The sequence below is a fragment of the Seriola aureovittata genome, chromosome 6 (assembly GCF_021018895.1).
Source record: "Seriola aureovittata isolate HTS-2021-v1 ecotype China chromosome 6, ASM2101889v1, whole genome shotgun sequence".
NCBI lineage: Eukaryota > Metazoa > Chordata > Actinopteri > Carangiformes > Carangidae > Seriola > Seriola aureovittata.
The window spans coordinates 24,339,533-24,351,687 of record NC_079369.1 but is presented as its reverse complement, the minus strand read 5'-3'; the positions used below and the strand labels follow the sequence as shown (position 1 = coordinate 24,351,687).

Sequence of the window (12,155 nt, the reverse complement as noted above, 5' to 3'; positions counted from 1 at the left end):
TCCAAACTGAGTCAGCCCAGTGATGCTGATGAGACAGGGCTAGAAGGAGGTACCAGTGAAAACACAGCTACAGGTGTGAACACTGACACTGCACAATGTTATGCTTGCAAAGGGTAAGATGAAGTTTCTAGAGGCAAGTTGTAATATTGCAGAATTATATTGCAGAAAATGAATTACAGGACAAATGTCATGAATGCAACATATAGAAATCTGGGACAAGATAAGTTGTAATATGTGTAGGCTTTCTTCTTATTATTGTCATCCTTTTCTTATTTATATCAATCAACTGCATAAAGCAGTATAATAATTTCCCGGTAAAATAAGTGTCTCACCCTGCCCCTGTCGGAGTATATTCTAGTTTTAAAGAATCATAAAGAATCAATTATTCTGTACACACACAATGTAAAGATGTATCTAATGAAGAAAAACAAAGTGACAATTGAAAGTCAGATGTTTCCTCTTTTATAACAGAGAAAAGACTCTGGGCAGAGTCTTTTACCAGCTCTCCATTCAAAGAATCATGGATTCCATTGCTGTATTTAAGAATAACTTAGCAACAGTTGCTTGTAAATAGTTGATATTTACACGTAAAAATAAATACATCTTCAGGAATTGTATGCATATATATATTTTTATGAGGTTAACTCCAAAACATACATGCAAGGCTACATGGAATAATGCATACTCAGCAGTGTTAAAGCCCTTATTGATTTGTCTGTGATTTTTGTTGCGTAGGTTCAGACACCAGACTGGCCAATCTGTGTCAGAGCAAACCCTTGTCAATGTTGTTAAAATTGAATGGGAAACTTTCAGTCAGATTTTTGAGATTTGTTGTTCATTCCAATGACAGATTTTCTGAGTAATCAATAAAAAAAAATAAAAAACATCAATTGATAAGTTGAGAAATATGTCACTCCTGACCTCCTAACCTGTCATATTTCCAGTGGTTTGATTATTTGTAATCATGGGAACAATAAGGACTTATGAAATGCTGAATATCTAATTCATATTTTTGTTTGGGTTAAGACACATATGCTTTTGTCTAATGTAAAAAGACATTAAAGAGTAAATATAATGACTTTATGGTTGCTACATCAAACTAAATGTATATATTTAGAACACTTTAACATTGCACACCAACACCAACTCCACCGTCACCGTCAGTCTGTGTCTCGTCTTAGTGTAAGTTAGGTGAATACCAGTGTTTGGATACAGTATGTAGTAGTGGATAATAACTTGTGGCTAAAAGTGGAAAGTGCTAATCTGGAAAATAACATGAAAAGTACATAAAGCATTGGATTTATCAAGTGTGACTATTATCGCAGTGCCACTATTCCCTTAATGACTCTAAACTTTGATTTTAAACTTTAAATATGATGAGTATTGTCAATATCTAGTGCTCAAAACCAACCTGCAAGTTCAGTTTCCCATGTTTTGTTTTGATTTTTTTTTAGTTTTTACCAGTAAATTACCACTTATTTATTAATAACTTTTTTTTTTAGCATGCATACATATACGGTAACTTTGGTATTATCACATGGGAAAAAGACCTCATTATATAAAACTACTGCTCTGTTCACTTCTTTTTCTGAGATTCCCTCCTACTTGATTTTCCCATCTTAGCAACTTGCAGTTAAGTGGTAGCCAAGGAGCTCGACCACTGAGCCAACTAGTCAGCACTGTTCTCAAGGATGGCTCTCACAGGATGCCCCACAACCAAGGGGGTTTTGTTGGTGAAAATCCAAACTTGCTGCCTATGTGAGTGTGAGAGAGAAGAGGCAAAAGGGAGAGTTATGCGATCATCATTATTCATGCATTGATACTGGAAGGGGGGTCCGCTATGTAACGGGTTAGGGTTCTTTTTTTAAAATGACAAAATATTTGGTCCTTGCTGGAAATGATTAAAGGGATCTATTAATTTAAGAATAACCAACTGTGTTTCCTATTGGTTTTCTCCTGTAGTCCTTTCCAAGCTCTCAGTATTACATCTTTTGAGTCTTCCTAAGAAAACCACAAAGCACTTAATAGGTCACTCTGACATCTCTCTGAGTAAGATGTGTATATCTACAGCAAGAGAAGGAGGGTCACAACTGTTTTAAAATGATTGAACATTTCTGCGATTTTTTTTTTTTGGGTTCAGCCTATTCATTTGTCAAAACCTGCAAATTGTTTTTAGTCAGATTTTAATTTGATTAATTTTGATTGACCCCTGGTAACAGTTTACTGTCTTTTTAAAAACAATCCACCATCTGCATCAGTTTTACATTAAGGCACGGTTGTTTTTAGGTCTAAGTGAGCTAGGTGGTTGCCTCATCTGGCCAGGAAACAGCTAATTTATACAAATGTGTTGTGCTGCATGAGACCGTCTTTGTGTAAAATGCCCAGCTGTAACTGTGATGCTGCTTTTTCTTGGTCTATTTTGGATGCTTTGAATTTTCCAGACTGGTTAGTGTTTGTTGACAGTGAAGACAACATGGAGGTCAAAAGGTAAGACCAGTAATCTTCCTTCCTTTTCACCTGTAGTGAAACCAATGCCAGGTCAGGCCTCCTTTTTTTTGTTAACATTGTTACTGCTCTTTGACAGAAGTTCATCCTTGGCAGCCAGTGGGGTCAAACTTACACATAACTAGAAATCTGTGTAAGCATGTATGTCAAAGCCACAACACCTTGACACACAAGTCGAGTCAGGTACTGTCTTCTAGGGGTAATATCACGACAATACTTTGCCTATGCTTTTAAAATTAAAGAACTGACTTTGTGGCCTAATTGATAAGATTGAGTTGTATGTTCTTTATAGACACACGGTTTGATGTGGATCTTGATGACCTGTATTTCAACCTTTTTGTGAGGTTTCAGGTTGTTGATTGATGTTAACTGCAGGTCGTCACGTAGATATAAGTTCAAGAATGTGTGTGTTTGTGTGTGTTCGGGGGGGAGGTGGGGCTGTTTCAAAAGGCAGTCCTTCCCTTTTAGCTAAATTTTGAAACATGATTTTCAAGTAATTTTTTCACACTTGATCTATTTGAATGCTTTGTAAAATAAAAGTTCTTCGGTTCTCAAGCTCCCATACACAGTGGTAGTTTATTAGAAATATTTAATTTTAAAAAATTAGAAGTTGTGTCCTAATATTTTCATTATAAGTAACTGCTGTTTGAACCCCCCCCCCCCCCCGACTCCTCAGCTTTCCTGCTCTGGCTTAGTTGACCAGGAGCTCCTGGTACTGCTCGGACCGGAGGAAACGGCCAAAGGAGTCCTTTTCCATCAGGGCGTAGATCCTCTTCTGGGCCAGGTCAAAGGTCACAGGGGAGAGGTCCACCAGGTTTCTCAGGGTCACATCCTTGGTGGAGTGATCAATGTTCACCTGTGGTGGAAGGAAGACAAGACTTGCTGTTACAGTACATACAATTAAGAGGCAAGAGATTGAAGATGAGGATGATGATTCATCATCCTTATAATCCCATAATATTTTATATTACTATTTAATGATTCAGCCCATTGTTTGTATTTCATTTAGAATAATCATAACAAACTACATCACATCCTGTATGCAAGAGGACTGTTCCAAGAAAAAGACGTACCAGAGCCCAAATGTCTACTCACTCCGCAATTAAATGTAAATTCTGAGCTACAATAAATTTAAGTTTTTGCGAAGGGGGAAAAACACTCAAATTGTTTGCTTAAGTAATAGTAAATGGAAAAATAATGAAAGAAAACAAATATTAGCAGTAAAATGTGCAGTGTTTGCCATAAATGAAACCACAACTGACTAATGTACTGGCACTTTTGGTTCTTGAGAGATGACAGAAATGAGGGGAGAATAACATGAACACAAGGTTTCCAGCCAGACTTGAACACTGCTGTCCCTGATCAGTGCCTTAAAGGAGCTGTTTGTAAGTTTGGCTATTGCTACATAGCCAACGTTAGCATTAGCATGAGTTCAGCATCAAACTTCAATCCTTTACTCGCCAAGATCTATCTCCAGCTGTGGAATGCAAGGCTCTTGTTTTACTTTTATCACTTCTTTTGTTCTTCTGAAGTTAGCATGCTAACAAACTAGCCTGGTAGGCCTGTTCTCACGTTCCGAAAACGAGTCACTGTAGCATCCAATCTGTCCTGAGGAGGCAGTGTTTCTTAATCTCTTGTCTTGTCAACGCAATGATGGCTGAAGCTCTCAGCAAGACTGGTAAGTGAACAACTGTTAATGCTTATATTGATAGTGCCTTTAATCCCTAGGCTACCAGGTCATCCAAATCCAAATGGTCCTTTATGAGTGTTTGTACTTATTCATGCATAAATCTATAATATCAAGCTGTATTTTATTGCCGTAGCCGTAACATAACTGGTTGCAGGTGGTAGCTTCATAATTACCGTACAAACATGAGAGTGGTATCAATCTTCTCATCTAACTCTTGGCAAGAAAACAAATGACTGTTTCCTGCAAATGTCGAACCATTCCTTTAAATTTGCAAAACTATAATAACTGAAACCATCAGATAACTGTGATTCAGTGACAGGAACCCTTTAGAAGTCAACTCCTGAACCCAAGATGGTATTACTTCAGTAAATGCTTTAAGCATGTGTGTGTCTGTGTGTAGGTTACCGGTGCATGTTCACTGGCGTGCAGAGTCTTAGTACATTCTCTGTGAGTAACCTCATCTGTTTACACTCAAGCACGTCTGTATTTCACTGAGGAGATAAAGACTCTTTAACAGTTTCCACCAAGCTTGTCTCCAATGAGTTGTTTTTTTTTTATTTTGAATACACGTTGAAATGTGAAATGGGTTAAAATTCAGACTATGTTACTCTTCGTACCTTGTTGACGAAATCCCTGCTTTCATGCATTGCCAACATACTGAGGGCAATGGGCATTGTTCAATTAATATGGATTCAGCATGCAGAAGTCTACATATTTAGAAACAGATTTGACCTTAACTGATCAAAATATATTGAAAATGTATGCATCTGCATACATTGAATTGTTTTGTATCTGTGGTTAGTTGCAGCAGTTGCAGTTGCAGAATTTAGGTCATCTCTCCTTGTACTGGTCTTTAAAGTGTGAGATTGCAGCCAATTGATGGGTGAACCAGTTTCAGTGACTGTATATTAACTGAACTGAAACATTGGTATGCATCATGTAAAGCACACTACATGTGACTGACTTGGTGAACTACTGCATTCTTTGTGGATCTCAAATAATTAAAGAAAGGGGGGAAGCCAGAGGAGTCCCTGACCTCTCTGGGTCCCTCAGACTGGATGAAGTCTTCATAGATCTTCTTGGCCTTGGCGGCCATCTTCACAGGGTTCTTGGTCTTCTTGAAGTCCTCGCAGGCCATCCAGAACTCGATGTTCTCATCGCTGAACTCGGACTGCAGGAAGCTGCGGAAGGCAGACAGACCATCTGACGGAGACAGGAGGGAGGATGTCAGATAAAGAGATGAACAGATATAGAGATGAATAGATAATAGAACATAGAGGCTTATTCAGGATCATTAAAACACATGCATGAAAAGTTCTGAGTCACCTCTCCATTAAAGTCACAATGACATTTTTCATTCAACTTCAAATCTGGATAATGAGAAAACCAAAATTACCGTCAGACCATCTGTCTCCCTCTCTAAATAATTGCTTTCATCCACGCCAACTGCTATGACTATTTAGCAAAACTCTTTTTATACAGCACACGAGCAAAAAGGAATTCAATGTGAGTCACAACCCACGGTGTTTTTCATTTATACTCTCTGTAATAAAAGATGAAAGTGGTAAGAAACTTCCACCATTCAGAAGATGATGTGATCCTCAAGAAAGATTTCAGTGGCAAAATATGTTTTAGAATCCATCCCTTTGTGAGAAACCTGACAGCTGCCTCTTGCAAACTTAAATGTCAAACATCACGTGAGTATTGTAGCTCTTTTCATAAGAGCCCTGTCATGTTTGAACAAAGCCATTACGGAACATTTATAACTCACACCAAACACCAAGAAGACGTTATTTCAAACACATCCATGTTTAAAAGCTTTTATTACCTGGTTCACAGAAGTGAATCGGCGGGAAAAGCATAATTAACATTATCACATGGTGACTACACCACACAGGTTTCATGTTTTTATTGCAGAGAGTGCAATGAGATAGAGGAATATGTATGCACAACATAAAGGGAATGAAAATGTCTAGAGACATCTTTAAACGGTCCCTAGTGTTTGAAGGTAGATGTCCATATGTTTTTAGATTATAAAGCTGGTCTAGGTTCTATCAATGTGCTCAGCCTTTAGGACTTCCTGTAACCAGCCATGCTCCAAGCCTGGACCCACTATCCAGCCTCTTAGGATTTGGATTTTCTGAGTGTTTACCTGAAATCTGCGATATTTCAGTTTAATCACAGCCAATCAGAAGACAGCTCAGAGACTCTTCTAATTGGCTGACTGACCTGTTGTTGCTAGAGCTCCAGAGACAAACTACGGTACATTGAGATGGTTTTTGCTACTTAAAACCACAAGTATATCCTCTTACGGATATCAGAACTTCAATAAAACACAGGAAAAGTGTAAAATATGGGACCTTTTAAAACGTCTCAAAGGATTATAGAAATAAAAATACATTTATTCAAAATATTCAAACTAAATTTCAATGGACAAAAAAACAAAACAACAACAACCTTTTGGAAATGTCAAAAGTGTGACAAACAGTAACTAAAGTTTCATTTAAAAACATCCAAAATAAGCATCCAAAATTGAAGCTCGATGAAACACCCACTCATTGTAATTTAACACAATGCCAGTGAAAAGGTCCCATTGTCTGACTGAGCATGTGCTCCAGATGATAAGCGTTCTGCTATGGCCTCAGGCTTTTTTATCTGCAATCTAAATGGCTAGTTCGGTTCAGAATAGCACTGAGTCGCAATCAAACTGCTGCTCTCTTTCTTTTTTTTTGAAAGACCTTCAGTACAAGGACACACAAAAAGGGAAGCACACACGCACAAGCACTAATGACAAGCTGTTTGTGTATCAAGGCTGCAGCAACCAACCTTTCGATGTCAGCAGGATTCAACTAGATGTTCATGTGAGTTTAAATTAGTTTTATTTAAGTTTTAATTAACTGCACTGCCTCTAACAGGTCAGACAGTTGGTGTAATCTTTCCAATGATGAAACACCGAAGCATTCTTGTAATTAAAAGCTGTACAGACATCAACTTGAAAATTAAATTAACGTAAATTTACAAGTACAGGCTTTATGTGTGAGCATAAGCATGCATTATGTGTTTCTTGTTGCATAATGTACATTGCATAATGTACATTGCATTATGCAACTTTACTTTAAAGTGGAGGATGAGTTGGGGGTGGGAGTGGTTCTACATCTGAGAGGTAATAACTCAGTGAGACTCCCATGGGAATTAACAAGGAAGAATAATGTTAATGTAAAGTCTCATGTAGATAAATAATCACGGCGCTGCAGTTTGCAGCAACCATGCAATAAATCAGCGTTGTTGGAATCATTTAGTCTTCTCTCTGGAGATGTTAACATAACACACATAACCTCTGTGGACCGATACATATGCATTCAGGCATGCAAACACAGGAGGAGCATACATCTCTCTGTCCTAGAATTGGCTGAAGGAGCCACTTAGAAAGGTCTTTTTGCCACCCACTGAGCTCTGCAGAGAACATGTCTCTCCGCTCACATGCATCAGCCGGTCAGTAACGTCTGTACTCGGGTGTTTTCATGCGCAGGGCCAACTTAAGTGACTTATTAGCAGGAGAGTTTACACGTCACACTAAATACCATTAACCATTAGAGTTAATCATCAGTCTTGCTGGCTGTCAGGCTTTCTGTGCACTTTGTCAAGTAAACAGTGGAGCCAGTGGTTGGTGTCTGGTTTACACCATGTTAATGTAGTGTCACCTTATCTCCTAAGAAAATACATAACAAAACACCTCTTACTTCATGTTTCAGACTGAATGTTGGATATTGGATATTGATTGAAGAGAGCTGAAATTTAGTTAAGCTGTGGAATAGAGCAGCTAAAGCCACTCTAGCAGACATATTTGTTTTTTTCCTTTTTCACCATCATTATCTTTATTACGTAATTAAACATTTTGGGCACATGTATATTTAAGATATTATATATATATATATATATATATATATATATATAAAAAAACGAGCACACAAGCCACATTGTTGTCATGGAAACCGTACCCGCAGGTGTCCTGTACCTGTTTAAACAGTCTGCTGGACAGGCACCAGAGCTCAGGGAAGGCATGTTTTCTCCTCTGGTTAAACTCAGGCTGAAGTGCCAGCTGTTGCATAATGGCCACGACCACGGCTTTGGAGAGTAGGAAAATAATGATGCTCTTTATATTGTTTATTTTTTTTTGTGGAAAACAGCAAAGCAGGCAGAATGCGCACAATAGCCACTTTGCACAAAATGCAACACAAAGTAGTAGTCTATTTTTGGATTTTAACAAGGAGGTGTCTCATTTATGAGGAGGTAACTGACTCTGTCAGCTATTTTTAAAAAGCTGGTGAGTATAAATGGCATCGCTGTAGAAAAAGAAGAAGATATTCAACTAGACTAACAAAATATTTTTTATGTGAGTTGGTTTATAAGGTTTTTAGAATAATGTGAAAATGTTTACTCAAGAATATATTAAGATTAAAACTTTTAAATTGTTAACGTGCTTTAATCATGCTATATAGAAAGGAGGTGTTTTCAGTCACATTACACAAAGGACAAAATACTTTCAATCTGAAGCTGTACCTCTCTTGAAAAGTGGCTGATTAAGTCTGTGAGATAATGAGATACAATTAAAATCCAGTTACTCTGAACTTTTATTAATCATACAGGGACTCTAGTTCCCTTTTTTTTTGGTTACAGTTAGGGTAAGAGTGAAGCCCAGACAGACAGGTTGTTGTTTAGGTTAGGGTAAGTCTCCAGGGAATTCATGTAAGTCAATGTAAACCCACAGTAATTGAAATAAATAAGTGTGCGTTTTGTGTGTGCGGTTGTGTATGTGAGAGAGTAAGTACAAGAGAGAAAGGGTAAGGGAGGTAAACCTACAGCTGTTGTTCAGGACTCGGTCCAGACTCTCACGCCACTGAGCAGCCTCCTCGAGAGCAGGCCTGCACACAAAATACCTCAGTTCAGCAAAACCGGTTCAAAGTATCATGACAGTTGACACGTCCAAGAAGAAACAGCAGAATCCAGGGCAACTGGACTCGGGTGGTAGATATTTGAAGTTTCACCGAAGAGGCTTCAAGAAGAGGTGAAACGTCTGCAAGTATCTACAACCCAAGTCCTGGATGGCAGTTTCAAACACAAGCTAACAAAAAAAATGCAGAATTTTACTCCGCCTGTGGGGAAATATAAGGAGTTTAATCTGTGTTTATCCTCGGATGCTATATGAAACTTGCACTTTAAACTGCCAAAAGTTTGTAGTTTTTTCAGTAAGCTGCTCATACAGAACATCAGACTCATCAGCACAATGTGACAACTGACTGGTGAAAATACTCTTAAGATTTAAAATGATTTTTTTGTGTGGAAAAAAATTAAACAGTAAGAAGCGTATGATAAACGTCTTTTATTTTATTGTTCATCGACACATTCTCACCCAAAACGAAAACCAACTTTCTTTGATTTAGACCATAAACGAGTCTTTAATTAGATAATCTATGACATTCTTTCATTATTACCAACCATTAAGTCGAGCCGACAGAGGATGTAAGTGATCCTCTACGTCACTGTTGCTGAAAAGCTTCAAACAACAAGTGATAAATATTCAAATACACTTTTGATTCACGACTCTAGTCTCACAAAGCCGGACTGCATCCTTTTGATATCAGTTTCTGGAAAACATCCACTGAGAATAGATTGCATCTGGGGCTGTATATGTGTCAGACCAGTTGTGGGAAGCTTTTCGACACTGGGACGAAACTCTGAATAATTTAAAAGGAGGGGTTGATAAGAAGAAAGTATAATTCTGAGCCTGAGCTGCAGATTTAGAAACATTCTCCGTTTTTTAAGTTTTTTTAAGTTTGAAAGGTAGAAGGAAAGACCAATGAGTGGTGCGTAAAGGAGATAGCTGTTATCTATCATCTATTGTGCAGCCTTTTTGAGGGAGGGTAAGGTAAGAGTATATTTTAGATGAGGGTATCCATCACATGTAATCGATTTCTCTGTATTCTGTGGCAATTTCTAATAAAATCAACATGATGTTCGCGCTCAGGGCTCTGCCCATCAGTTATCTGGCTAACACTCAGGAAAAACATCCACCACCTCCACAGACAGACATCCAGAAACACTCACTTCTGCAGCTTCTCCGGCTTCTTCTCGGTCTTCTCCGGGTAGGGGATGATGAGGTCGATGGCATTTTCCGGCTTCTGCAGTAAAACTCCCAATTTCAGCTTGATCTCCTTGGCCCTGGATGACAGAAAGCAGAAGAGGGAGGAAAGGGCTTGTGTGACAAAGTCTGCTGCGATGATATTTACCCTCCTCTTTCCAACACAACCATATTTATACAAGACACTGAGGTTAAATTCATCAGCATTTCAGATGGCTGATGAATCTAATTTAGAACTTAATAAAGAGGCAGCAGAGGGAGAAAAAAAAACCATGAAACCAAAACAAAATGGAAATATTTTTTATGACATTATCCAGCTATATAGTTGCATCAGGTAACACTTGTTACACTCACTGTTTTGTGTTTGGATCAAGAACAAAATCAAATTTTTGAACCAATGGTGAAAGTATTTTATATATTGTTGTTGTGTTTGGACCAGAGTTACCTCAGTGTAACCAGATACCTCTCTGACCTCACCTCACTCAGGTTTAAGTGCATGAGCAAAACAAGCTTTTCTGATTCTCATGAGTATGAGCTCAAGCTATTGTAAAAATATAAAGCATAAAACATCCAAGTTAACATAAACATTGCTATAACACAGAGGGAATATTGCTGTCCATGTCAAAAAGTTTGTTAAAAGGATTTCCACAAAACACACAACTCATTTTAAAAAGTAAAAAGTTCACAAAAATGACCTCTAAGTCTTTAGGTTCACCTGTGAATGACGGCAACATGGATTTACAATTTGTGTTTTTAAATCTTTTGATCTTAAGAGGTTTGAAATATATTCAAACTTCAACATCAGGGAGGAAGACATCATGAGGATGTGACAGGAAATGTAATGTGATGATGCAGGTCTCACCTTTCCAGGCAGGACTGGGGTAAAGCAGCTAATCCTTTACACATTTTCCAGCGCTCTCAGTTGCAGCTCTTCAGATAGAAATCAGTCTTCCTGTTAACACGCTGTGAGTTTCAGAGTTCCCCTTTTGCTTTCTGACTCTGGCTTTCAGCACATGGGGAGTTTTATAGAGACACCCTTTGGGCTCTGGGCCAACAGCTAAGCCAATCAGACTGGAATGTGTACAGCACGGGCAGCTGAGGAGCCTGCGCTGAGGAAGGGCGGGTTTTCAGACGTGAGTGGCTGTTTGCTTTGAGGTTTCAATTAACTGGCAGAACAGGATGCAAACATGAGTCTTTACTCATTTCAGATCACATCACATCTTGTCAGTGTTCTGAATGCAAAGTTTTCCTTAAATTTTTCTTATCAATGCATTTCCATTCTATTTATTATTTAATTTCATAATTATTATTATATAATAAATTCTTCTTCTTTATATCCTTTTTCATGCATTTTACTACTTTCTGCTACAGTTATTTCCACAGCAGTAACACACTGTCAACACATGCTGCATCTACACAGACACACACAATAATCACACATCACTTTTGAATATCAAACTCTAGCTGGAGCAGAGATTGTTACTGTCCTTTTCACCAACTTTGAAATGTGGACTCTGCCTAAACGTTTGATATTTTTAAATGCAAACATCCAGTCATTTAACAAGTTGCGTTAAAATTAATTTAGCTTTTTATCATTTTTAGACACTAGTGTCGATACGATGCCTCAGTTTTGGTGCCAATACCAAAACAGAACTTTTTCTGGCTCTGAGAAATATAAACCTGATTTTCTGCAAATCAATTTCACAAAAGCATTTTAAGTGTTAACTGTTGTCTAAACATAAACAGCTGTTAAGCATCTGCTTAAAACGGGAACTCTCTTATTAAAGTCACAAATTTTCAAATCTGACCAGATTTTTGATC

General features: G+C 38.0%; 1 protein-coding gene across 1 annotated transcript; it reads right to left on the bottom strand.

Moving 5' to 3' along the window:
- Nucleotides 1-446: 446 nt before the first annotated feature.
- LOC130170812 (regulator of G-protein signaling 5-like) lies at nt 447-11,349 on the bottom strand. The gene is made up of 5 exons (XM_056378458.1): nt 11,197-11,349; nt 10,301-10,414; nt 9,056-9,117; nt 5,232-5,398; nt 447-3,361 (listed from the first exon to the last, which is right to left on the bottom strand). The coding sequence occupies exons 1-5, from the start codon at nt 11,238-11,240 to the stop codon at nt 3,197-3,199; spliced, it is 552 nt and encodes a 183-aa protein (XP_056234433.1). The 5' UTR covers nt 11,241-11,349; the 3' UTR covers nt 447-3,196.
- Between the last annotated feature and the right edge of the window lie 806 nt (nt 11,350-12,155).

Bases quoted from the DNA above. Each gene is read 5' to 3' on its own strand.
- LOC130170812 (XM_056378458.1), bottom strand. From the start codon at position 11,240: ATGTGTAAAGGATTAGCTGCTTTACCCCAGTCCTGCCTGGAAAG. The intron at 10,415-11,196 runs GTGAGACCTGCA...TCTGTCATCCAG, and splicing joins CCCCAGTCCTGCCTGGAAAG to GGCCAAGGAGATCAAGCTGA. The intron at 9,118-10,300 runs GTGAGTGTTTCT...TTTTGTGTGCAG, and splicing joins AAGCCGGAGAAGCTGCAGAA to GCCTGCTCTCGAGGAGGCTG.